This window comes from Carlito syrichta, unplaced genomic scaffold, assembly GCF_000164805.1.
Source record: "Carlito syrichta isolate Samal-C Ts95f unplaced genomic scaffold, Tarsius_syrichta-2.0.1 Scaffold281088, whole genome shotgun sequence".
Taxonomy (NCBI): domain Eukaryota; kingdom Metazoa; phylum Chordata; class Mammalia; order Primates; family Tarsiidae; genus Carlito; species Carlito syrichta.
In genome coordinates, this window is record NW_007225184.1 from 199,900 (window position 1) to 225,051 (window position 25,152).

The 25,152-nt window shown below is 48.4% G+C and overlaps 1 protein-coding gene across 1 annotated transcript in view; it reads left to right on the forward strand.

The window, feature by feature from the left end:
• Positions 1-24,544, forward strand: part of VWA2 (von Willebrand factor A domain containing 2) — a 45,057-nt gene extending 20,513 nt beyond the window's left edge. The window contains exons 6-14 of the mRNA XM_021709765.1: positions 6,217-6,411; positions 11,089-11,222; positions 11,872-12,004; positions 15,368-15,423; positions 17,658-17,765; positions 18,755-19,327; positions 21,826-22,377; positions 23,053-23,178; positions 24,291-24,544. Coding sequence (XP_021565440.1) covers positions 6,217-6,411; positions 11,089-11,222; positions 11,872-12,004; positions 15,368-15,423; positions 17,658-17,765; positions 18,755-19,327; positions 21,826-22,377; positions 23,053-23,178; positions 24,291-24,544 — 2,131 coding nt within the window. The remainder of the gene's footprint in view (positions 1-6,216; positions 6,412-11,088; positions 11,223-11,871; positions 12,005-15,367; positions 15,424-17,657; positions 17,766-18,754; positions 19,328-21,825; positions 22,378-23,052; positions 23,179-24,290) is intronic.
• The last annotated feature ends 608 nt before the right edge of the window (positions 24,545-25,152 follow it).

Genomic DNA, 25,152 nt, shown 5'->3' on the forward strand with positions numbered 1-25,152 from the left:
GAGCCCTATAGGTTCTAAGGAGGCCCTAGGGACCTTCAGTGACTTTATCTTAGACTGTTTATCCCAGCCCTTTTCTCTACCATGGGTGCCCATCAGAATGAAGGGCAAGTCATATGCAAGAAAGAACAAGCTCATTAATATATTTTTACAAAAAAATACCTTAGTGCACATTAGCCTTTTCTTTTTCCCTAGGAGCCTTCTGCCCTTGGGGCCTACAGGGATTGGTTTCTTATAGAGTATAGTCTCAGCCTTGCTCCCATGTCTTGGACCCAAAACATAGAACACCACTTGTCCAAGTGAGGTTTTAGAGCCACCTGGACCAGAATCATCTCGGGAGTATGTTAAAAATGCAGATACCTAGACCTCCCCCTAGATCTACTGAATCATTCTGGTCTGGGCAGTGATACTTAGCAATCTGTACTCTTAAAAGGTCTCTCCCTATCCCACCACCTTCCTGACAACTGTTATCCACACTAAATTTTTAAAAATAGCTTTACTGAAATATGATTTACATACCATAACCTCAACACATTTAATGTGTACAATTCAATGGTTTTGAGTATATTTACACAGTGATGCAACCTTTGCCGTAATCTAATTTTTGAACATTTTTATTATCTCAGAAAGACACCTTGTAAGTAGACATTTCTCCAAGGAAGATATACAAATGGCCAATAAGTACATGAAAGGATGGTCATTATCATTAGCCATTAAGGACAGGTAAATCAGAACCTCAGTGAGATACTATGTCATACCCACTAGGATGACGAAATAAAAGACTGAAAACAACAAATGTTGACAAAGATGTAGAACAGTTAGAACCTTCATACATTGCTTGTAGGATTGTAAGCGGTGCCTGCCACATTGGAAGACAGTTTGGTAATGCCTCAAAATGTTAAGCACAGACCTACTATATGACCCAGCAATTCTACTTTGAGAAACTAAAAACATATTCCTACACAAAAACTTGCTCATGCAGCATTATTTATAACAGCTCCAAAAAGGAAATAATACAAGTGTCTGACTGATAAATGACTAAGCAAAATGTGGTATATCCTTACAACTGAAAACTATTCAGCCATAAAAATGCATGAAGTACTGGTTCTACTACATCATGGATGAGCATGGAAGACATTTGCCAAGTGAAAGAAGCCAGAGATAAAAGGTCACATATTGAATGATTCCACTTTTTATGAAGTGTCTGAAATAGGAAAATCCAAAGAGATAAAAAATAGATTAGTTCTAGCCAGGGGCTGGGGAGAATGAGGAATATCTGCGAATGGGTATGGGGCTTCTTTCTGGGGTGGGGAAAGTGTTTTGGACTTAGATAGTGGTGATGGTTACACAAATCTGTGAAAATACTAAAAATCACTGAATTGTACACTTTAAAAGGATGATGACTTTATGGTATATAAATTATATCAATAAGGTAATCATAAAAAACCCTTAGTACCCATTATATGCATACTGCATATAATGTGCATTTGCAGAAGAAAACTTTTGCGGAAGAAAAAGTAGCCTATGGATAAATTTAGGATTGAAAGCCAAAGACCATTTAAGTGACTTTGACTCAGGTGATCCAGCCCTGCTCTCATCTGAATAGCTAAGCAAATTGCAAAGAATTGGCACATTCGAGATCATCTAGTATCTATGACAATTCCTTATTTTACAGGGGAATATACTGAGGCTGAGAAGGGCAGGGGCCCTGGCCAGGACCAGCGGGTCACACTGCTAATGTAATAGACCCCACCCAGCTAGCCCACCTCTTCCCACCTTCCTCCTCAAATAATTAGTGGAGCTGGCTTTTCAGCTGTGTTCAAAGTCATACGTAAGGACTTGAGAGTATTATTCATGACATACAAAATGCAGAGACACTAAGAATGAGGATACCGGGGGTGGAGAAGGAAGCCTCTTTGTATGTCTGGACAAGGTCAGCCCTTCTGGGGATGTGTATGGTTAGCACTCATGTATCCTGGGACAACTGTAAGAGACAACAAACAAGACAAGGAGTCACTAAGTAAATTCTGACCACAGTTGTGGGGTCACCGAGGACACTAAAACGAAGACACCCTGTTATGAACCAGAACAGAGGAATGTTGGCTGAATGGGAGTGATGACCTCCCTGGGGCAATTTATCCTTTTTCTGCAGTGACATTTTAAATGCTGGACTGATTAGGACGGCTCTACCCAAACCCCTGCTACCACAAAAAGATTTCACGCATGGCACTTATAACCCCACAAGACAGGAGACCATCTGTGAAGCTTTGACTTCCATCCTCATTTAGTCCAAATGGAGAGAATTTAGAATAATCTTGGTGTGACTCTGGCCTCAGACCTTTCTGCCTGTAGCCAAACCCTGAGCTCAGAAGAGACTCTGAGATAGAGACACTCCCTGGAGTAAGTGAAGGGATTTCTTCTCATTTTCAAGAGGTCAGAGGCCCTTAGAAATCTCATCTTACCTCGAACACAAGCCAGCAGTCAGTGTTCCCATGGGAAAGGGCTTATGAGGTACAGATGTAGAGAAGGTGACCGGCATAGTATTGTTGTGCTGAGCCATGTGAAGGGTGGACACTGTCAGGCCTGTGCAGTGGACGGCCTGGGCTCTCATGTCCTTGAAACTTACTTTCTTTAAACTACAAGCTGGTGGCTATGAAGAAGGAGGCCCAGACTCATTTGGAAAATATGAATTGAATCCAATCCTTCCCCTGCAGGTGGAGAACGAAAAGGAAAAACAGTCTAACTCTGAAGGGGTCAAGGGCAGAGCTGTATGAAAAACAAGAATGGAGTTATGGAGAACGAGTGCTTTTTCGTCTCCGTCCCGAGGCTTTGAATCTGTAGGATGAGCAGTAATGATCAGATGGGCTGGGAGGGAGGGGGTGCTTTGGGGAGAGAAGGCAAGGCCTGGCTGAGAACCTCTGGCTCCCTCCCCAGGGGGTAGAAGCGCAGGTTGCTTCAAGGCCACTGGAGTACCCTGGCTTTGCGTGTGAAGAGAGTTTTGTGAGCATTGAGGCAGAGCAGAATAGAACAGAGGTGGGCAAACTTTTCGTAAGCAGCCATATAGTAAATAATTTTAAGATTTTGCATATCATATGATTTCTATGTAGACCAGTAGATCCATGAATGTAGGTGGCTGTTTTTCAATAAAACTTTACAAAAATGAGCAGCTGACTGGATTTGGCTGACCCATGGAGAGGAGAGAGCATTGACTTCAAAATCATCTAACTGGGTTTAAACTCCAGTTCTGATGTCCAGTAGCCAAGTGAGAGGCAGGTGACTTGACTAGCCTTGTAACCCTATGTTAACATTGGGCTTGGAAGCAGAGTGCCCAGGACTCAAGTCCTGCTTCCTCCACTCATGTGCTGCATAACCTTAGCTGGAATCCTTCTCTGAACTCTCCTATCTCAGAGAGCTATGGAGAGAATTATATGAGGATGCTAAGGATCGATAGATAGATAGATAGATAGATAGATAGATAGATAGATAGATAGATAATCTGATAGATAGGCAGGCAGATATAGTCTGAGCACAGTCCCTGGCACATAGTAAGTGCCCAGTAAGTATTAGCAGTTATCATTACTATACTCTGATCAGAGTTTTCATCATCTGTTAAGTAAGGATAATATTAGCCCCTTACCATAGTTGTAAGGCTTACTTTCAGTAAGAGGCGTGTGACACGCCTGGCACTAAGTGGAAGCTGAGTATTAATGTCCTTTAGATAGGGGAGCTATTTGTCCTTCCAGGAGCTTTGGTGGAAGACTCTTTAGACAGAAGAGCTTTGGTGAAGGTAATAGTATTCATGGGAGTCAGATTCCTCTTGGTTGTCTTTGATGTCTAATGTGCAATCCAGTGTGGAATGAGAGGCACTGGGGACATGTGGGCATCATCGATGTTGGTGCACTGTATTCCTCTGTGATGATTCAGCAGCGTCAGCATGCTCCATTCCTCTCTGATGAGCCCATTGTCAACCCCAGCTGGGATCACTAACTCTAGAACACAGCTTGCTTCACTCACTTGTGTCTTTGCTTACACCACTTCCCCTGATTAGAACAGCCTCTTCCTTTCCTAGTCAGCAGGTTCACCAAGATCCCAATTAGATGCTCTTTCCCCTCTGATACCTGTTCTCTGATGACTCCACCCCACAATGGATTATTCGCTCCTCAGAACTCTTGTTGTTTGCTTCCTTGCACTGACACAATAAATATTTGCTGTCTCCAAGTTCTAGTTCTTCAGCTAGACTGGGAGTTCTTTAAGGGGTGGGGTCATGCTATACTTTCTGGTTTTCATTTCATTGTCTTTCATCTAAGAGATCCACAATAAATACTAGCAGGTTAAAATACTTAAGAGCTTTTTTAACTAATGCAAATATTGATATATAGTAGGCTAAGAGTCTTAATTCTAGGAGATGCCAACTCTTGTTGGTATTTATTAATGGAGCTCCACAAAGAGAATTGTCCTTTAAGAGCTTGCTTAAGATGGAACGCAATAAGAGTGAAGAATATTCTAGGCCTAATCCATAAATTATTCCCAAGCACAATCTTAATGTTCTTTCCCTGTCTCTCTGCTGAATGGAGAGTACTTTGAGGACTAAGAGGAAGGTAGAACCACACAAGGAAAGGAGCCTGGATTCCTGAGTCATTCCTTAGAGTAGAGCCAACCAGAAGAGATGCCTGGTCAGGAAGACTCATGTCAGATTTGCATGAGAAATAAACACACACACACACACACACGCACACACACACGCACACACACTGCAATGCCCATGCCTCTTGCAAGTTGGATACTTTTACATTAGACTTCGACCATAGGCTCCTCTGAGGTGGCTGAATTAAAGGCAGACATTGCCCTAATTTATAGTAGAGTACAATCTGAGTATCTCCAGGTGCTGTGGCTCAGGCCTATAATCCTAGCACTCTGGGAGACCAAGGCATGAGAATTGGTTGAGCCCAAGAGTGCGAGATCAGCCTGGGCAACATAGTGAGACTCTATCTCTTGAAAAAAAAAAAAAAAGCCAGGTGTGGTAATTCATTACCCAGGTCGGGTGGCACATGTCTGTAGTCCTAGCTACTCTGAGGGCTGATATGGAAGGTTCACTTGAGCCCAGAAAGTTGAAGCTGCCTTGAGCAGTGACTGCCACTGTGCTCCAGCCTGGATGACAGAGTGAGAACTTGACTCAAAAAAATTAAAAATAAACAAAAATAAATAAAACCTGAGTATAAATGTGCCCCCTCCCCCAGCTGTGGTCTGCAGTTAGTCAGTTTTTCAGAATACTGCTTGGACAGAGTTTTCTCTGTGCAGACAGTTGATAACCACAGCTATCCCATCCACCTCACGTTCTTGCTCATGTTTGCATGGGCTACTGATTACTGACTGCTTTGGCTGCAGCAGGGACTGACTCACAATTCCATAACCCCAAATCCATTTTAGTGAATCATTATTTTCCACCAAGCTGACACTCAAAGCTGTCAGTCCTCTCTCTAAGGAGATTCTTGCATGAGCCTCCTATTTTGAGATTTCGCAGAGATCCTGTCCTGATTCAAAGCTCAGCCGACTGTCCCTATAACTGAGCTGTGAGGATTAGAGAAACTCAATGAGCCTGGGAAAAATAGAGGACTGTTGGCATCCTGATGAGATGGGACTCCAATAACCTACCCTAGTCTGAGGTCATCAGACCACGCAGCCTTCCGGCTCCCAGCCCTGAACTTGGAAACAACCCTGAAAGGCCTGGATCATGGGAAAGACTCGCATTATCAGAGCTCTGTCCTTCACTCTTATGGATCCTGACTTAACACACAGTTTTCCTGAATTCAGTTAACTGCTTTCCCAACCCAAGAAGATGTTGACCCATAACAAGAAGTGGATGATACAGGGATGGAGAGACGGGAGGTGGGTGTTAGACAAATGATGACAGTGTCAGCTCAGAGTCATCACTGAGCAATAGGGGAGAAAATAAAAATACCCAGTATACAAGGAATGACCTTATGACATAATACAACAGAGATGTGCAGGGTGAACTCCAAGTCCACAGAAAAATTTAATTTATATTTGTCATATGTGGTTTTGAAGGTAAAACTGTCACCTCAAGCCTCTGCCATAGGAACGCAGCCTTTTGCTAATAACAGAGAAGCCTTGTTGATTTCAGGCTCTCACCCCAGCTTCACCTTCAGCATCACTCACCTTTCTTTTTTTTCTCCCCCCCCCGCTTCTGGGTGTGCACAGAGGAGGGCGCACAGAGACAGGATTTGCTCTGAAATACCTTCTGCGTGAAGGGTTCCCCGGAGGCAGAAATTCCTCTGTGCCCCAGATCCTCATCATCATCACAGATGGGAAGTCCCAGGGGCATGTGGCACTGCCAGCCAAGCAACTGAAGGAAAGGGGCATCATTGTGTTTGCTGTGGGGGTCCGGTTTCCCAGGTAAGAGCCTCAGTCGTTCAAGGCTGGATCAGCTCTCACGTGGTCAGGCTGGGGGCCACAACATGACTGAGAGAGCCTTCAGAGCCATGGAAAGAGGAGGGAGCTGCAAGATCTGTCCTGGTCTTTCCACAGATCTGACTTTTCCTTGCTTTGTCTTTTGGGCTTTGGTGCACAAGAAGCTTCAATCTTTGGAAGCCTGAAAGTTTGCATTGACTTTGGTTTTTTCTGAATACATTTGTCAGAAATTCAACTCAAGTTTATTGGGGCAAAAATGGAAATTCCTGGAGTCATCTCATTTTGCTGGGTAGAATGGGTGTTCCTCAGGATGGGCAAGAGCCAGGGACTTCAATGCCATCAAGATTCTTCATGTCCATCTGCCTGTTTTCTTCTGTTCTTTCTGCCTGTTACCTCTTCTCTCAGTCGGGCTCTCTCAGGATATTGGCACTGGGGCTGCAGCAGCACCCCACTCATGTCTTCCCACCCTGGGGAGAAAAGACCCATATACCCAGTTTCAAGTTGAATAATCCAACTGAAAGGATTCTAATTGGCCTAAATCAGAGCCCTCTCCTGGGGCCAAGGGAATCTGGGAGTGGGAGTCTGGGACTGGCTCTCCCCCTCCAAGCCTATTTGCCCAAATGCTGAGCAAGTATGTTTTCCTAGAAGAGGAGACACAGGTCCTCAAAGCTCTCAACCCTAAAAATGCACATGACATCTAATCTATGAGCCTCTAGTTGCTGTGGGCAGTAGGTAAATTGATTGTGGTCTGGGTACTGCGCCTGCACACAGAAACCTCTATTAATTTTAGTACATTATTTATTCTCTCAGTTAATAAGTATAGGTTGCCTTCCATCAGGCACTATTCTAGGTTCTTGGGATACAGAGACAACAATGCAAAGTCCCTGCCCTCAGGGAGCTTCCATCCTAGGAAAGGAACTAGATAATAAGCAAGTAAATGAATAAATAAGTTATGTCACTTCAGGTGGAAGTAAAATGCAAAGGAGAAAAAATAGGATACGAGGCAAAAGAATGATGGGGAATCGAAGGTCTGCCAAGGCTTCTCAGAGGAATTGATTTGTGAGCAGAAACTTAAGTGAAGTGAAGAGCAAGCCTTCCAAATATCAGGGAGAAGAGCAGGCAAGACAGGTAGGTGGCTGGCAAGTGCAGAGGTCCGAAGGCACTAAGTAGCCAGCCTGATACGCGATAAGAAGCAGCAGCAAGACAGCCAGGGAGGTTGGAGCCCAGCAGCAAAGGGGAGAATTAGAAGAAATAAGGCAGAAGAGGTGGGTGGGATTTGAGTCACAGAGACTTTGTGGGTCATGGTAGAGACTTTGGAGTTTATTTTGAGTAGGATAGGAAACCTTTGGAGGGTTTTCAGTAGGAAAGTGACTTTTTTTTTCCTTTGGTTCAGGTTCTCACTCAGTCGCCCAGGCTGGAGTGCAGTGGTATGGTCATGGCTTGCCGCAACTTTTACCCCCTGGGCTTAGGCAATTCACCTCAGCCTCCTGAGTAACTGGAACTACAGGCACACACCACCATGCCCAGTTTATTTATTTATTTATTTTTATTTATTTATTTATTTATTTATTTGGAGTCTCACTCTGTCTCCCAGACTGGAGTGCAGTGGCTGCTCCTGGCCACTGCAGCCTTGACTTGCTGGGCTCCTGTGATCCTTCTGCCCCAGCCTTCCAAGTAGGCGAAATTACAGGCACGCGCTACCATGCCCAGCTGATTTTTTGATTTATTGTAGAGATGGGGTCTCGCCAAGTTGTCCAGGCGGGTCTCGAACCTGCGGGCTCAGGCAATCCACTCACCTCAGCCTCCTAAAGCGTGGGATTACAGGCTGAGGCACCGAGCCCGACTACTTTTTAATTTTTTTTTTTTTTGTAGGGATGAGGTCTTGCTATGTTGCCGAGGCTAGTCTTGAATTCCTAGGCTCTAGCAATCCTCCCACCTTGACCTCCCAAAGTGCTAGGATTAAAGGCCTGAGCCACTACACCCTGCAGGTAATGTTTTTAGAAGATCACAATGGCTGCTATGTAGAGAATAGACTGGAGGGGAATGGTTGGACTTAGGGTACATTTTGAAGGCAGAGCAATGGGGTGACTGGTGAGTTGCAGGTGTGAGAGAAAAATTGAGGATGTTGGTCTGAGCCCCAGGGTGAGTGGTGGTGCCATTTCCTGACAAGCGAAAGATGAAGAACAAGGGGCACTGAGTTCTGTTTCAGACAGATGAAGTTTGGGATGTATATTCAAAAGCTCGGGAGAGAAGCCGAGCAGACAATTAGGTGTAGGAATCTAGAAGAGGGGCAGGCACAGAGACTGAAATTTGGGGTGGTTTTAAAATCTACACAAGGTCACCTAGGGAGTGAGTACAGAGAGAGAAGATGACCCGTGACCAGCATGTGCAGGTCAGAAAGAAGAAGACGGAGCATCAGAGACTGAAGAGTGAAGAAGGTAGAGCATTAGAGACTGAAGAGTGCACAGTAAGGTAGGGAAATCCAGAAAATCCAATGATTGTCCTGCAATCATTGATGACCGTCATCATTGCCATCACTGTTGCTGTTATTGTTATTGCCAATAAGCTGGTATTTAACACAGCATGCCTTGTCCTTCATTGGCTCTTTTTGTGTTCTCAGATATAAGCAATATAAACCCCTTGACAAGAGAGGACAGAGGGACTTTGCCTTTCGGCCCTCTGCCACCTCCTCCCACATAGTGCCAGACACAGAGCCTTGAACATAGCTGTTGCCCAAAGATTTTTCAATAAGGGTGGAGCCTACCACACAGTGGAAATCCTGTCTCCTTCCGGTGCTTTCTTCTTCAGCTGGTAGCTGGAACAGTGCCTCTCAAATTATCAGGACTGGTTTTTTTGTTTGTTTGTTTCCTAATTCACCATGGACTGATACTTTTGAAAAATATAGTGAACATACATTAATAGAAACATGAAATAAAAAACAGTATACGCGCAAATGTTTATTATTCGATGTAGCAGACATACAACGACGCTGTCTCATCGCTGAACAGTCAGTTTCTTAATGTTTCCTCAGTGTCAGTGCTTGTCCCGCTCTGGACCAGAGTTAAGCAGTTGGGGACCTGCATTATCCACAAATCAAACTCTGTGTAGCCCTGGCACAGAGAGATCAAGAACATTAATCATGAGGGGGGATGGCCTGAGCTGCCAACACAAGTCCCCTGAGGACCCTGTTGTACTCCCAGGCTTACTTGACCTTGCCTCCTCCCCACTTCTAGTGAAAGGCTGGGTCACTGTCAGCCAGTGGTTCTCAAAGTGTGTTCCCTGGACCACAGTGTCAGCCTGGACCACAGTGTCAGCAGCCATCGGGTGTGTTAAAACACACCCTCAAGGCCCACCCCACTGGATCTGAGCCTCTAGGGCAGGGCACCTCCCTCTATGGTTCATCTTGCCTTTGGTCACCCTGGTACCCACCAGAGGGCCACTGCCAAAGGCAGCATGAGACTGCAAGAGATAAAGCAAAAAACTGATGCTGGTTCGGTCTCTTTGTCCCTCATAGTCCTCATTGATCTCCTTCTTTGATGGTTCTAAGCTCTGGCTCAGCATCTGAATTACCCGACAGCTTTTAAGAAAGTCTGTGGCGGGGCTGAAAGGTTCCGGGCGGTCCTTCCTCCTACAGTATACCGCAGTGTGTCGCCCTTACAGGGCACAGGTGCACAGGGTACGGTCCTGGCCCTGGGAGGACTGTCTGGTTTACGGACTTGGAAGAGAATGGGGAGTTTTGCATAAGTAAATTTTACAGATGAATGAAGTTTTGCCCTCCTGCCATACCTTGGTCCACTCTGATGACTTTTCAATGGCAGAATTCTTCTAGACGATTACTGACTGCCCTGTGTCTTAAAAAGAAGTTTTCCAACATCACGCAGCCCTTCTTCGTGTCCTAGCATCATTCTCCACTCATCATCTTTTAAAAATTTATGTTAAAGATGTGGGGTACGATTCAGGATTAAGTATACGAGTGGTCATCGTATAGGTAAAGTCGGGGCCTCCCTTTGGGCCCCACTTTGCCTGTTTTGAGCTCAAGTACCCTTATTTCTACCCCTCCCCCAAGCAGTTTCTAGCTATTGCCAATCCCTTTCTGATAGTATTATGATAAATCCTCTCATTATTTTCAACAGTGCTGCCCTCTGGCTGTTGAAGCATGCTGGCTGCCTTCTCTAGCAGGCTTTGGGTTGCTAGCCTTGGAGTCCTTATTTCCATTGTTTACGATTCTCCAGTAATTTTTTTTTTTTTTTTTTGTACACTGACTGTCCCTTTGTGCTTTTTGCTTGTTATCACTTAGAACCATTTTCTTTCGTTTCATTTCTGGTGATTTTTCTCATGAGCTATAGGTCTGACCAAACCAGATGCTACACCTGTTGTGACTGCATCTCAAATAAGAGCCAGTGCCACTGAGTGTGAGACTCTCCAAGGAAGTTCGTGGGTTTTCACACATTTGTGAATTGTGCTCAGTGGCTGGGCTTCCTTAAGGACTTTCTGGGGTTTACTTCTTGGTCCTCACTTGCACCCTAGATGGATGAGGTTGCTGCTAAGTGGCCTCTGGATCAGTAAGGTGGTGCTTTGTCCACAGGAGCCCACGGCCTGGGGAATGGGTAGATAGGAGGAGGTTGGGCATGGGTGATGAGCTTTCCTAACTTCTTGGCACAGGTGGGAGGAGCTACACGCACTGGCCAGTGAGCCGAGGGAGCAGCACGTACTGTTGGCTGAGCAGGTGGAAGATGCCACCAATGGGCTCTTCAGCACCTTCAGCAGCTCTGACATCTGCACCACTGCCTCTCCAGGTAAGACTTCCAGCTAGGAGGGAATGGGGCATGCGGTAGGGGAAGGGGAAGGGTCCCCGAGGCAAGATGTTGGGACCGAGGAGCATACCCAGAAAAGGAGGGCAAGAGACACAAGGGCTAGCAGCTTCTGCCTTGGGCGCTCTGTTCTGTCTCCCTGTGTCTTACCTTGTGATCTTCCCAGCTGAGAGCCCTGAGCTTGTCTCCATGGAGGTAGAAGGGTCCAGGGCTTGGGCCTCAGATTTGGTAGGTCTCCTGTCTCCTGCTCAGTAGACAGAGCCAAGTCTGCTCTCACTGCCTTGGTCAGCACAGAAGGACATGGGTCACCTTTGGGCTTGGAGCAAGATCCCTACATTCTAGTCATTCTTGGCAGAGTTTACACAGGGGCTAGAGGGATGTAATGTTATATAGAGTATATTCATAACCACAACATGTAAAAGCTGTGTGGAGCGGGGCCCGTGCAGAGGAGGTACTCAGATACTCCACTGAACAGACAGATGTGAGACCCTTGTCTGGGGTGCTCTGCCTCAAGAGAGGCAGAAGGTGGCCAGGGCTGAGCATGGGATCCCAGGAGTAAGGGCACTGCTGGGGAGTGTGGATGGAGGAGGTAGGTATAACCCTGTCTCCTTCTCGGTGTGTGCTGTGGACACAGACTGCAGGATCAATGCATACCCCTGTGAGCACAAGACGCTGGAGACTGTACGGGAGCTTGCCGGCAACACTCTGTGCTGGAGAGGATCACGGCGGGCCAGCGCTGTGCTGGCTACCCTCTGTCCCTTCTACAGGTTTGTCTGCAAGGTCTGGATGGGAATGGAGACCTCTGACACTAGGCACTCATGTGCTACAGGGAGAACAGCACTTCGGGGCCGTGGCATGGAACTTGTGACAGGGATTGGAGGAGACCTGGGAGGGAGTCAGGAACAGAGTCCCAGGGGACAGGGAGGGACACAGCCACTCAGTGTCAGTCTCCTTAACACAGGCCAGGCAGCCAGGGTGGGTGAGGGTGGCCCAAGAGTGGGTCCTGAGGGGCAGCGGTCTGGGCTTGTGGAATTGGTCTGATAATTTGGTCCCATTATGAGCATCAGCTTCCACATTATGGGGGCTGAGTGAGGCACAAGGGTTAAGATCCTTGGATAAATTCTAGTCATGGAGGCTGGGGGGATGCTGGGTTCTTCGCATCAAGAGCATCTGCTGCCCGGCTGCCAGCCCTTCCCTCTTGAGCACTCCCTGCACTGTCCCTGGGCACTTTATCCAGATTACCTACCATGCAGCATCTCTGTCCCAAGACTGGTGACCCTTTCCTCTCCCCTCCTCAAATTGTGACCCTGCCCTCATCCACGCACATGCCCCACCCCACCCCAGCTTGCTATTAAAAACTCAATAAGCCAGGCTCGGTGGCTCAGCCTGTAATCCCGCGCCTTTGGGAGGCTGAGGTGAGTGGATTGCCTGAGCCCGCGGGTTCGAGACCCGCCTGGGCAGCGAGACCTCATCTCTACAATAAATCAAAAAATCAGCTGGGTGTGGTAGCGCATGCCTGTAATTCTGGCTACTTGGAAGGCTGAGGTGGAAGGATCACCGGAGCCCAGCAGGTCGAGGCTGCGGTGGCCAGGAGCAGCCATTGCACTCCAGTTTGGGTGACAGAGTAAGACTCCAACTCAAAAAAAAAAACAAAAAAAACTCAATAGCCTGGCTGCAGAGTCCCAGTACAAAACCCGGGAGAGCTCTGGAGGGCCATGGCAGTGCTTGAACCAGCTGCATCTTTGCCCCTTGGTCCTGTCCCCAGAGTCAACCTCAGACCACAGCACACGGCAATGAAATGGGTTGGCCCATAAGCCATGAGGAACATGCTGGGCTGATGGAGAATCCAAAGGCCATCTTAGCTGGGAAGGGCCAAGACCCCGTGCAAGGGTCAGAGAAAATGAGGCCTTATGCTATGCCACGCCATAGAGACTCTCTTTGGAACCCAAGCTCTCAAGTGAAAGGAGGTGTTTATTTGTTCCTCAGTGACTGTGTTCTAAGAGTCTGTTCTGAGCCAGGCAACATGCAATAAGGAGATGGCACCGTCACTGTCCCAGGGACACCAGTCTTGGAAAGTTCAGATCCATGGCAGTGGGCAGAAGCAGTTAGAGTCAGGAGTGCCTGGGAGAGCCTGGTGGATAGAGAGTCCACCTCCTGGGTTTTGTACTTGGACTCTGCAGTCAGGCTATTCAGTTTTTAATCCTGGAGTCACCACTAGGTGACTTGTGAACTTCCCATGGCCTGTTTCTACATTTGAATGGGGCATGGTAATAGTACTTGCCAACGGGGTTATTGAAAGCAAGCAGAGAGTTAATACGTAGATGCACTAATATTGCAGGCTGCTAGAATGAAGGGTCTAGGAAGCTCTTCATCCTTCCCTCACTCAAGAAACCCCACTGAGGGTCTCCTGTGCTCCCAGTACTCTCTCATGTCCTAGGGAATCAGCACCGACATCTCAGAAGGAAACCTGCCCTCACCACCTACACTCCAGTGGGGGGAGGCACCCATAAACAAAATGCATGCAGAAAGTAAACTGTTCAGTGGTGATAAGCGCTGTGGAGGAAACTCACAGCAAGCTGGGGTGGGGTGGGGCATGTGTATGGATGAGGGCAGGGTCACAATTTGAAATAGAGTGGCCAGGGAGGGTCTTGCATTATGTCCAGACCTGAGGGGAGTTGGGAGCCAAACTGTGTGCAGATCCTTGCAAAGTCCCCACCAACGATGTCTGCTCCATCAACACCTATTCCCAGGGCAGTCCTGAGTGGGAAGGGGTGGGGCCCACGAACCTTTCTGAGCTAGGACTTGTGGCTTTATGAGGTCACTAGGAGCAGACATGGAAGGGAAGATAATTTCTCTTTGGTGATCTGGCAGCTTGGCAAACTTTACCAACTCCTTGAGTTCTTAGTTGACTTGGCTTTTATCCCATTTTACCCCAGGAAAGACCCTGCCCTGGAGGTGAGCCCAATTCGCCCGCCCCTGGGATCTTGTCAGAAGGAGTCTTGTTTGGAGAACTTTAGAGAACTGTTTTCCAAGGCCCAACAGTCTCTTTAGATGAGGTCATGCTGGGAGCTGCTGTCAACCAAAAAGGGGGCTTTCTGCCCGCTGGATGGGGAACCACTCCTGCTACAGCAGGGTGCACCACTCCAGAGACTCAGAAAAAGCGGGGAGTGAGGCTCAGAGGACAGAGTACATGGGGTCTGGAGTTTGCACCCTAGCCCTGCTGCATTCCAGTAACTTTGTGACTTTGGGCAATCTAACTCAGCCCTGGGACCCATTTTCCCATCTGGAAGATAGAGATAACCATCTCTCAAGATAGCTGTGGGTTCCAGGTAACAAAGGGAACACCTGGCAGGAGGAAGCCACAAATGATGACTGATGTGTTATCAAAGAATATCAGTTCTCACACAAACCTGAGGAGCCAGTGAGTCCTGTGGTCTCCAAATCTTGGGCTTTGGAGCCTTGTGTGGATACTTGAACAAAGCATACAAAAGCAGCGCATTTAAGGTGTTCCCATTATTTAACTCCCCACTACATTGTGGGTCTCAGGAAGTAACTTTTTTTTTTTTTTTTTGAGTTGGAGTCTCGCTCTGTTGCCCGGACTGGAGTGCAGTGGCCGCTCCCAGCCATCGCAGCCTCGACCTTCTGGGCTCCGGCAATCCTCCCACCTCAGCCTTCCAAGTAGCTGGAACTACAGGCACGCGCTACCACGCCCGGCTGTTTTTTTGATTTATTGTAGAGATGAGGTCTCACCAAGTTGCCCAGGAGGGTCTCAAACCCGCAGACTCAGGCAATCCACTCACTTCAGCCTCACAAGGCGCGAGATTACAGGCTGAGCCACCGAGCCCGGCTTCAGGAAGTAATTTATAATAAAAAAATCTGTTCCCACAGTTTAGAGTTTTGTACATAACTGTCTCTAACTTCTAATGTGATAGCCAACTTACATTATCTTTTTTTTTTTAATTGTCTTTGGTTAGTTTGGATAGAATCAGGAAAGAAAACAAGGAGGTCTCTCTTGACCCACTTCTGCATTGGAATCTTATATCAACACTTAGTGTTGGAAATAATCTCCGGGTTTCTGTCCTCCCCTTAAACCTCTGATCTCTCTACCACTCTGTTTCCTTGGATTGTAGCTGGAAGAGAGTGTTCCTGACCCACCCTACCACCTGCTCCAGGACCACTTGCCCAGGTACAGTCTGCCTCTTGGAGTCATGGGCCCTTGGCTAGTTTGTAAAGTGGCATTTATAATCCTGGGCCAGAGGATGGTGTTGAGACTGGCTCTAGGGCACAGGAAAGGGACATTGTGGAGGCAGAGGAGCTTGCTTATGCTGACCTGATTCCTTACTTGCTCAGTGGCATCTTTTTACAAAGAGTGGAGTGGTGCCTTTGGAATTACTCTCCTTAATCAGTGAAAGGCAGAGAAGGGCGTGCACTGAGCACCAGTATTGGAGGCAGCCTCAAACCCAGCGTCACACCCAAGGGCAATACCTGAGTGTTTTCCTCCTCTGTGAAATGGGGTAACATTTGCCCAGTGTCTGGAATCCCATTTCCCTCCTCTGCATGATAGGGGATATTGTACATGGGGCCCTAGTGAAGATTTGTAATGCCCACGGAGGTGCTTCATTGGTTATAAAGTCCCAAACAGACATGAGGAATTATCAGCACCATTAGGCGTCATTCAGCGTGGCTCCCCAGTGTGCCTCTCTGCCCCTCAGCTGGGGGGCTTGTGCCTCCACTGACCTGGGAGCTGGACATTGCGCTCCAGTGCATAGGTGTTGGTCCTGGTGTGGATTTGCTCCTCCTGATGAACCAGGAGCCTGTCTCACAGAGGCAGAGCCAGCGGTGGGACACAGGCAGGCCAGCATTCCTACCCGAGGTCAGGTGATCCCTCTGACATGCCCTTAAAAGCCTTTACAGTTCCAGCATCACTGGCCTCTGAAGCATAGGAGAATCTGACAGTGGGGCTGCTTCTGCTCAGCAATTAGAGTTAGAGGACTTATGGTTTGGGAACCGGGGCAACCTAGGTTTGAGTCCCTGCTCTGTTCCATGACTTCTAGTCATGGAGCTTCAGCTTCCTTATCTGTAAAATGGGGGTTTTTTAAATAGTACCTACCTCAGAAGGTTGTTGTGCCAATGAAATGAGATCATGCATGTATAGTGCTTAGCACAGTCCCTGACACGTAGTAGATGCTCAGTTAAAGGCCACTGTGGCTGATGCCAATGAGTCCTCCACCCAGTTATGTCCATGACGCTCAGCTGATACTACAGCAGGTCCAGTGAGGTGCCCAGAATCAGCCCCCATCATTTCTACATTTGAAAAGTCTATACTTTCATTAACAATGATGTGACCACCAAGTAATAGTATTTTTTAAAAAAAGAAAAAAAATCACCAATCCCACTTGTATTCACTCTCAGCTGCTTTCCAAATCTCTGAAATACATGAACACGTGAAGATCCTGTTTGTCTTCTGTAACCGTGGGAGGGTGGTCATGTGGTTTTATCTGCATTTTGTAATAATTGGCGAGGAAATTGATAAGGAGCTCAGATGTGACCACAGGACATCATAGATCAGATACTTCAGAATGGGCCCGATTTTGACATGGGCTGTGGTTTCCTGTGTAAAATTTCAGCTTAGCAAGGCCTTATTCATAATTTGCACCTCACATGTAAAAGCAAATACTACATTATTACTCATTGTGGAGTGTTGGCTTTGTGCTGAGACTTTCTGTGGATTAATTTATTTAATCCTCACAATAACACTGTGGAACCAGTTGTTATCATCACCCTTTTACGGATGCGTATAGAAAGCTTGGAGAGGTTAATTAAGGTCACCAAGGAAGAGGAGGCCATGTTCATTGCTGAGCTGTCTGACTGCAGGATCCAAAGGCTCATGGTTTCCTGTGCCAGGTGCAGAGGTCATTAAGAACAACCCTGTATAGCACTTAGAAGAAAGGGCACCGTCAGCACCACAGAGTTCCCCGAGTCTTGAGACTCCCCATGCTGTTACCTTGATGCTATCTAGAGCTTCATCCTTGTCAAGCTCAAGTCCATCACCAGTTAATCAATATGGTTCTCCCAAGGTACTCCAGGCCTGCTCAGCAGCTGTGGGTAAATGAGACCCATGTTCCCAGTCTCAGAGCCAGGAGCCAGATCCCATCAGCATGTCCCCGAGTAAGCCTGGAAGTCACACAGGGCCTTCCCAAGTCCACCACTGGTTGTCCTTTACCAGCCGTACCCACCTTCTCCTTTATGGACTTCTTAGTTCTTTCCTTTCTCTGCTCCAGGGTTCCCAGTGGACTGTGGTGGAAGGAAGGGGCTGGCCCCTGATGGGGCAGGGTGGCCTGCTGCACTCATTCCCCCACCCAGCCGCCTTCACACCTCGGTGCTGCTGTGTTTGGCTGTTAATGAGCATCTCTCTGATAGGCCCCTGTGACTCGCAGCCCTGCCAGAACGGAGGCACGTGTGTTCCAGAAGGACTGAATGGGTACCAGTGCCTCTGCCCACTGGCCTTCGGAGGGGAGGCGAACTGTGGTACGTATGCACAGGACATCCAAGACTGACCACTGGGGAGCAAGGAAAGAATGGGCTCCTCTGCTCACCACCCACCCTTCTGACTACTGGGTAGAAACCAGCCCTTGAGTTTTTGAGCCATCTACTGGTCTGCCGTCTCACATGGCACAGCCTATCAGTGCTCCATCAGTCAGTAATTCAGGTGGCGGAGCTCTGGGGAGGCAATGGCTCCCGGCTTCTCTGTAGAACAAATGGTCTTGATGTTGAAGCACCTCAGAGCCCAGCTGAAGGCGGGAGCCAGCCCAACTCCGGGTCCTGGTTATGGACAGAGTCTTTTCTCTCTTCTAAGAAAGAGGAGCAAGGAGCTTTGACCTCTTTTGTTTTAAAGGTGTGAAATGAAGATTATAATCAGTTTAACTTCACCTCACTGGGTGGTTGAGAGTTTTAAATAAGGTGTATACAAAGTGCTTAGCATAATGCTTGACACATAGTAAGGACTTGCTAAATAATCACTTTTTAAAAATGCAGTGTTGGGTTAATCGGATATCTATATTGAAAAACTAAATCTTGACCCTGTTCCTAACAGCCTACCCCCAAATCAATTCCAGCAGGATTATAGATCTGAATACAAAAGGCAAAGCAGTGAAGTCTCTAGGAGAAAAAAAAAACATAGGAGCATATCTTCATGATCTTGGGGTATTCAGAGATTTCTTGGGACATCAAAAATAGTAACTATAATGGAAAAAAGTTATAAAACAGATGATATTTTTTTCTCTTAGTAACATGGTTAGATGGAGTCCCTTAGCGAGAACCAAGAGGGAGAGCTTGTCTGGCCTTGTCACTAACTCTATGACAAACACTGGTCACTTAACCCCAGTTTTTCTGTTTTATCTCCCTCTCGAGGAGGGAGTTTCTCCTGTCCCATGTGGTGTTTGGGCCTCTCGGGTGGGACTGATCTGCATGTTCCAGTGGCCACAGCGTGACAGTGGGTGTTGCTATGATCTTGGCAGCCCCGAAGCTGAACCTGGAATGCAGAATCGATGTCCTCTTCCTGCTGGACAGCTCTGCAGGCACCACCCTGGAGGGCTTCCTGCGGGCCAAGGCTTTCGTGAAGCGGTTTGTGCAGGCCGTGCTGAGTGAGGACTCTCGGGCCCGAGTGGCTGTGGCCAAGTTCAGCAGGGAGCTGCAGGTGGTGGTGCCCGTGGGGGAGTACCAGGATGTGCCAGACCTGGTCAGGAGCCTTGACAGCATTCCCTTCAGTGGCGGCCCCACCCTGACGGGCAGTGCCTTGCGGCAGGCGGCAGAACGCGGCTTTGGGAGCGCCACCAGGACAGGCCAGGACCGGCCACGCAGAGTGGTTGTCCTGCTCACTGAGTCGCGCTCCCAGGATGAGATAGCTGGCCCGGCACGTCACGTGAGGGCCCGAGAACTGCTTCTGCTGGGCGTGGGAAGTGAGGCTGTACAGGCAGAGCTGGAGGAGATCACCGGCAGCCCGAAGCACGTGATGGTCTATGCAGACCCTCAGGACTTGTTCATCCAAATCCCTGAGCTGCAGAAGAAGCTGTGCAGCCGGCCGAGGCCAGGTAAGGTCCTGGCACCTGATCTAGGGCCCGCTGGTCAGTTGGTGGGTCCTTCCTTCTTTTGGTCACCACTTCACTATTCTCTCCCAGTGCCTGAGCTAGGGGATAGAACCAGAACCCCACTCTCTTCTGTACTAGGCACATGACAGATAACTTCTCTGCTTACTTTGTCAATAAAATGGAACAAAGTAGGTGCCTCCTGATCAGCAATGTATGCACCTTGCTCGAAGTGAGCATAGTATAAGTACTGAGCAGATTTTAGATGTTGCTATTATTATTATTATTATTGAGTCAGGGTCTCACTCTGTTGCCCAGGCTAGATAGAGTGTGCAGTGGCACAATCACAACTCACTGCAGCCTTCAGCTCCTGGGCTCAAGTGATCCTCTTGCATCAACCTCCCGAGTAGCCAGTACCACCAAGCCTCGCTAATTTTCTTATTTTCTGTAGACAGAAGGTCTCACTCTGTTGCCCAGGCTAGTCTGGAACTCCTGGGCTCAAGAAATCCTCCTGCTTCAGCCCCCCAATCTTGTGATTATAGGTGTGAGCCACCACACCTGGCCACTATTTTTTATTATTAATTGTGATGTTATTATTGTTAACAAGGAGCTCTGAATATACTAAGCATACTCTAGAGCAGCTGCTTTCCACCTTCTTTGATGGCAACCCACAGAAAGAAATGCATTCCCCGTTCACACACACGTACACACAGATGCATGCTCATGCGCGCGTGCGCGCGCGCGCACACACACACACACACACACACACACAACTGAGATAAACGTTTCATGAGATGACCTCATCCTGTCTACCTGGGATGCATTCTGATGTTTTTCTATCCTGTTGTGATTCACAAGCTATGAAGTTGGTTTTGTGACCCACTGTTGGACAGTGCTCTGGAGAACACTGCTCCTGGGAGCAGATGTTGCCATGTGGTGGGCAGGAGCTGGGCCCAGGGCGAGAGATGTGGAGCTGAAACGCACCCCTGATGGAGCTCGCTGAGTTCTCCCCTGGAAAGTGGGCAGGGGAAGCTGCAGATGGGATTCAGCTTCTCAGCCCAATGTCACATTCTTCCCAAGGCAAGAGGCCTTCACTTCTATAAGGGGAAGGACAGGGATCGGTCCGGCTGCCACCCTACCCCTCCAGTCTAGTCTCCCATGCCAGCCAGAGTGCGTTTGTTTTGTTTTTTGTTTGTTTGCTTTTACAATAGCTTTAGATTTACCAAAAACATTTGACAGTAGTAGAGAGTTCCCTACCCCACCCCTAGTGTCCCCTCTTTATGAACGCCTTACATTAGTAGGGTACATTGTCACAATTAATGAACCAATATCAATACATTATTTACTGAAGTCCATGCTTTATTCTTATTTCCTTAGTTTCTACCTAATGTTCTCCTTCTGTTCCAGACTCCCACCCCGCATCCCACAGTACATTGTCAGCCTGTCTCAGGCTCCTTGTGGTTATGAGTTTCTCAGACTTCCCTTGTGTGGGAATAGTTTTTAAAAACCAAAAAATCAGAGCGTCAGATCTTCTTACTCTATACTTAGACCTTTCCAGTGGCTCCCCTGGGTACTCGGAATAAAACCCAAACTCCTCCCACTGGTTTCTGAGAGCCCCCTGTGGCCTGGTCCCTGCAGGCCTCTATGCAGCCCCTGCATAGGAGAGGGCTCCCTGATTGAGAGGCACCTGGCCCCACCCCACTGGCCCTTCAGTTCTTAGCTGAAATGTCACCTCCCCGGAGAAGCCCTGATCCCTTCTCCCAGTCTTGTTATGTTGCCGGGCTGGTCTCTCTCAGAGTTCCCTGATTGTTCCTCCATGCTGCTCACACCATTTGTAGTTCTATGTTTATTTCCTGTCTGTCCCCCCAGACTGTCAGTTCACTGAGGCCAGGCATCAGCCCATTTTGTCCACATAGTATAATCGGTGCCCTGTGTACCAAGGATGGATGATGGCATAGGTGAAAATGCTGTCACAAAGGGTCCCCCCCAACCCAATGTTTACATATGATAGAAGTTAATTTCTCTCACATATGATTCAGAAGTGAGTAGTCTGAGCCAGCAGGTTGGCTTGACCATCTTGTGGCTTCCACCTTGAGGTCCAAGGCCACCATTTTTCAGCTAGTAAGATAAGGGAGAGGGGAAATAGAAAGCAAGTAGCTTCTGCTTGCACAAGTGTGAAATTGTACAAGTTCAACCTTGGAAACTGCATAATTACTTCTGATCACAGTTCATCAGATGGCACTTAGACACATGGCCACCCTAACTGCCAGGGAGACTGGGAAATGTAGTCTAGCTGGGCACTCACATTCCTGCTAATGTGCTAGGAGAGGTGGGTATTCTATCACTGGAAGGAAGGAGTAGAGGGTAGATTCTGTAGTGGACAGAGCAGCCTGGTCAACCTGGGCCCTACCCAACTCATAGCAGCCCCCACCACGCTGACTGGGTCAGGCCGGGGGCTCTGGCTGGCAGATCTGCCATGGAGGCCCCTCTGCTTGCTCCTGCAGGTTGCCAGGCACAGGCGCTGGACCTTGTCTTCATGTTGGATGCGTCGGCCTCCGTGGGAGCTGAGAACTTCGCTCAGATGCAGAGTTTTGTGAGAAGCTGTATGCTCCAGTTTGATGTGGACCCTGATGTGACACAGGTGGGCCTGGTGGTATATGGCAGCCACATACAGACCACCTTCGGGCTGGACACCTATCCTACCCGGGCCACAGTGCTGCGGGCCATGAGCCAGGCCCCCTACCTAGGTGGGGTGGGCTCCGCTGGCACAGCCTTGCTGCACATCTACGACAAGGTGATGACCATCCGGAAGGGTGCCCGGCCTGGTGTCCCCAAGGCTGTGGTGGTGCTCACAGGCGGGAATGGGGCTGAGGACGCAGCCGTCCCTGCCCAGAAACTAAGAAACAATGGCATCTCTGTCTTGGTCTTGGGCGTGGGGCCGGTCCTGAGGGAGGCACTGCGGAGGCTTGCAGGTCCCCGGGATTCCCTGATCCATGTGGCAGCTTACACTGACCTGCGGCATCACCAGGACATGCTCATCGAGTGGATATGTGATGGTGAGTGGGAGAATCCACACCCTTGGGGCTGCCTCCAAGGTAGGGCCTTAGCCTGAGCCTTCATGTACATCCTTACAAGGACAGCGGCTCTTCCCAGCTGCCTAGCTCTTGCTTTCCAGGTGCCAGGTTTTGTACTAAGTCCCGTGCTTGCATAAAATCCTACAGTAGGCATACCGAACCCACTTGATACTTAAGGTCCAGAGAATTTAACTAACACAGACAACATTTTCCCAAACTTGAGAGTATCTGCATTCCATTTAAACGGAAGACACTTTTAGGGTGCCCACAGACCACCCCAGGGGTCTAAGAACCTACATTGACACTGACCTCGCTGGTGAATAATAGGGCAAGGCCAGCCTGAATCCAAGACTTCCTTTTGTCAGTGACCTTCTTTCCACCATTTTAAAAGTATGTGGCAGTAGTAAACGGTGCCCTGTGTACAGCACAGAAAGAATCTCCTCGTGCATGTGGGGAAGCTGGGTAGGAGCGGGTCTTATAGCCTAGTCAAGTAGTATGAAGCACTAGCCATGAGCTAACCTGTGCTTCAGGGCCCAGGGAGACACTAGGATGTGTGAGATGCTACTCTAGTGGCCTTGCACCTGTACTGGGCTTCCCTAGAGTAGGGGTCTTTGGTCTGACTCAGGCCGGGCCTGATGGGCACGCTCTCCACTGTAGAAGCCAAGCGGCCAGTCAACCTCTGCAAACCCAGCCCCTGCATGAATGAGGGCACCTGCATCCTGCAGAATGGGAGCTACCGCTGCGAGTGCCAAGATGGCTGGGAGGGCCCCCACTGTGAGAACCGTGAGTGGAGCTCTTGTTCTGTATGTGTGTGTGTGTGGGAGGGGATCTGAGGCCTGCCAAGTCCCATAGACTCAGCTGAAGGCGGGTTCTCGGGCATTCATTTGGTTCAGTGGAAGGAGTCATTCAATAATTTACTTGTTCACTCAGTAAACATTTAGTGAGTACCCCCTACATCCAGGTGTTGTTCTAGGTGTGGAAATATAGCAATAAACAAAACAAAGAAAATCTCTGCTCTCATGGAGCTGACATTCTAGTGGGGAGACAGACAACAAACAAGATAAGGCTAGGCTCGGCGGCTCAGCCTGTAATCCCAGCACTTTGGGAGGCCGAGGTGAGTGGATTGCCTGAGCCCGCGGGTTCGAGACCCGCCTGGGCAACTTGATGAGACCTCAGCTCTACAATAAATTTTAAAAAAATTAGGTGGGCGTGGTAGCGTGTGCCTGTAGTTCCAGCTACTTGGAAAGCTGAGGCGGAAGGATCGCCGGAGCCCACCAGGTCAAGGCTGCTGTGACCGGGAGTGGCCACTGTACTGCAGTCTGAGTGACAGAGTGAGACTCTGACTCAAAAAAAAAACAAAAAAAACAAAAAAAAACTAGGAGTGAGGGCAGGGTAACGAATGCAAACAAGATATGGTATAGAGGGAGACAGGTAGTGGGTAGATGTGATGGTGGGAGGTGGTGGGAGTACCTTTCTGGGTGTTTCTCTTTACTCAGTGAAATGGGAGGAACAGCTGAGTGTGAGGATGTGGAGAAGGTTTTGGAGGTGAGAGAAGATGAGAAGGATAATACATTAAGGATATAGAGAATGATTGTTGGGCAGCATTAGGGGCCCACCTTTGACACCTGTTCATGAGTTTAGGGTTAGAACAGCCAGAAATCAGAAGACAATGCCAGCTGGAGCCTTGGGTTTTGAGCCACCGGTAGAGGCTGGCTTCCTAAGGCCAGGGAGAGGATCTGGAGGGCAATCAGATGGCATCTTTGATCTGGCATCTTCTGCTGTGGGTGAGTTGGGTTGCAGGACCGGAAAGAGATCACAAGGGGGTACTGATCAGCCAAGAAGAGGACCCAGACACTCCCGTCTCAGAGTTCACTTACTTCCTCAGGGTTCTTGAGAGGAGATGCCCCCAAAGCACGTGGCCAAGAGCCTGCAGGACAGCAGCTGTACCCCTCCTAGCAACTACAGAGAAGAACTGGACACCCTGCACGCTGAAAGGGCACTTGTCGTCAGCAGAGCACCTGTCCCCTGGGTTTTCTCAGAGGATCTGCTTCCAGCTCCCTCCAGAACTGCTATTCTTATCTGGGAGAAGGATGTCCTGACTATATCCTTGCTGCTTAGGGAAGTGGGAGCAGCTGATGTCACCCCCTGATGATGATGTTGAAAACTCTTGATGTGTAAGTAAACACTTTCTGTTCCTAGTCCATGCACCTTGTTGAGGCTATGTCACCTGCCACCTTTCTCATGTTAGACAAGGGATCCTGAAGACTCCAGATCAATATAATGGCCTGTCTGAGGTTTCCTTTGCCCATGATAAATGCTAGCCAGAATGTGGTTGAGCCAGCAATGCCCAACAGAAGGCCCTTAGAGCGTCATGTGGAACATTAAAGTGATGGCATTTTAAGATGGAAAGTGCGGACTCTTCCACTTCCCCAAAGATGTCCTGGATGCATTTGCTTTGAGTTTTAAAAGGGACTTAAGGGGTATTTGTGACTTCTGGGGACTGCGTCTGCATGTTGGAGAGACTTAAGGACCAGACTGGAATTTGACCAACTAACCAGCTAGTCTGACAATTGGAGAGGGGCTGAGGGTGTAAATGGTCCAGGTCTGGAAGGGCCATGAGAAGGTGGTCTGGGTACTGGGCAACATCTCCTTGGAGGGTTTTCCTTTTATAAGAGTTAACTCAGGAGGGGTTAATTGTGGGGCGTTTATGGAATTTTTTCCTTAATCCCCTTCCAGTGGGGTAAGTAGAATTCATAA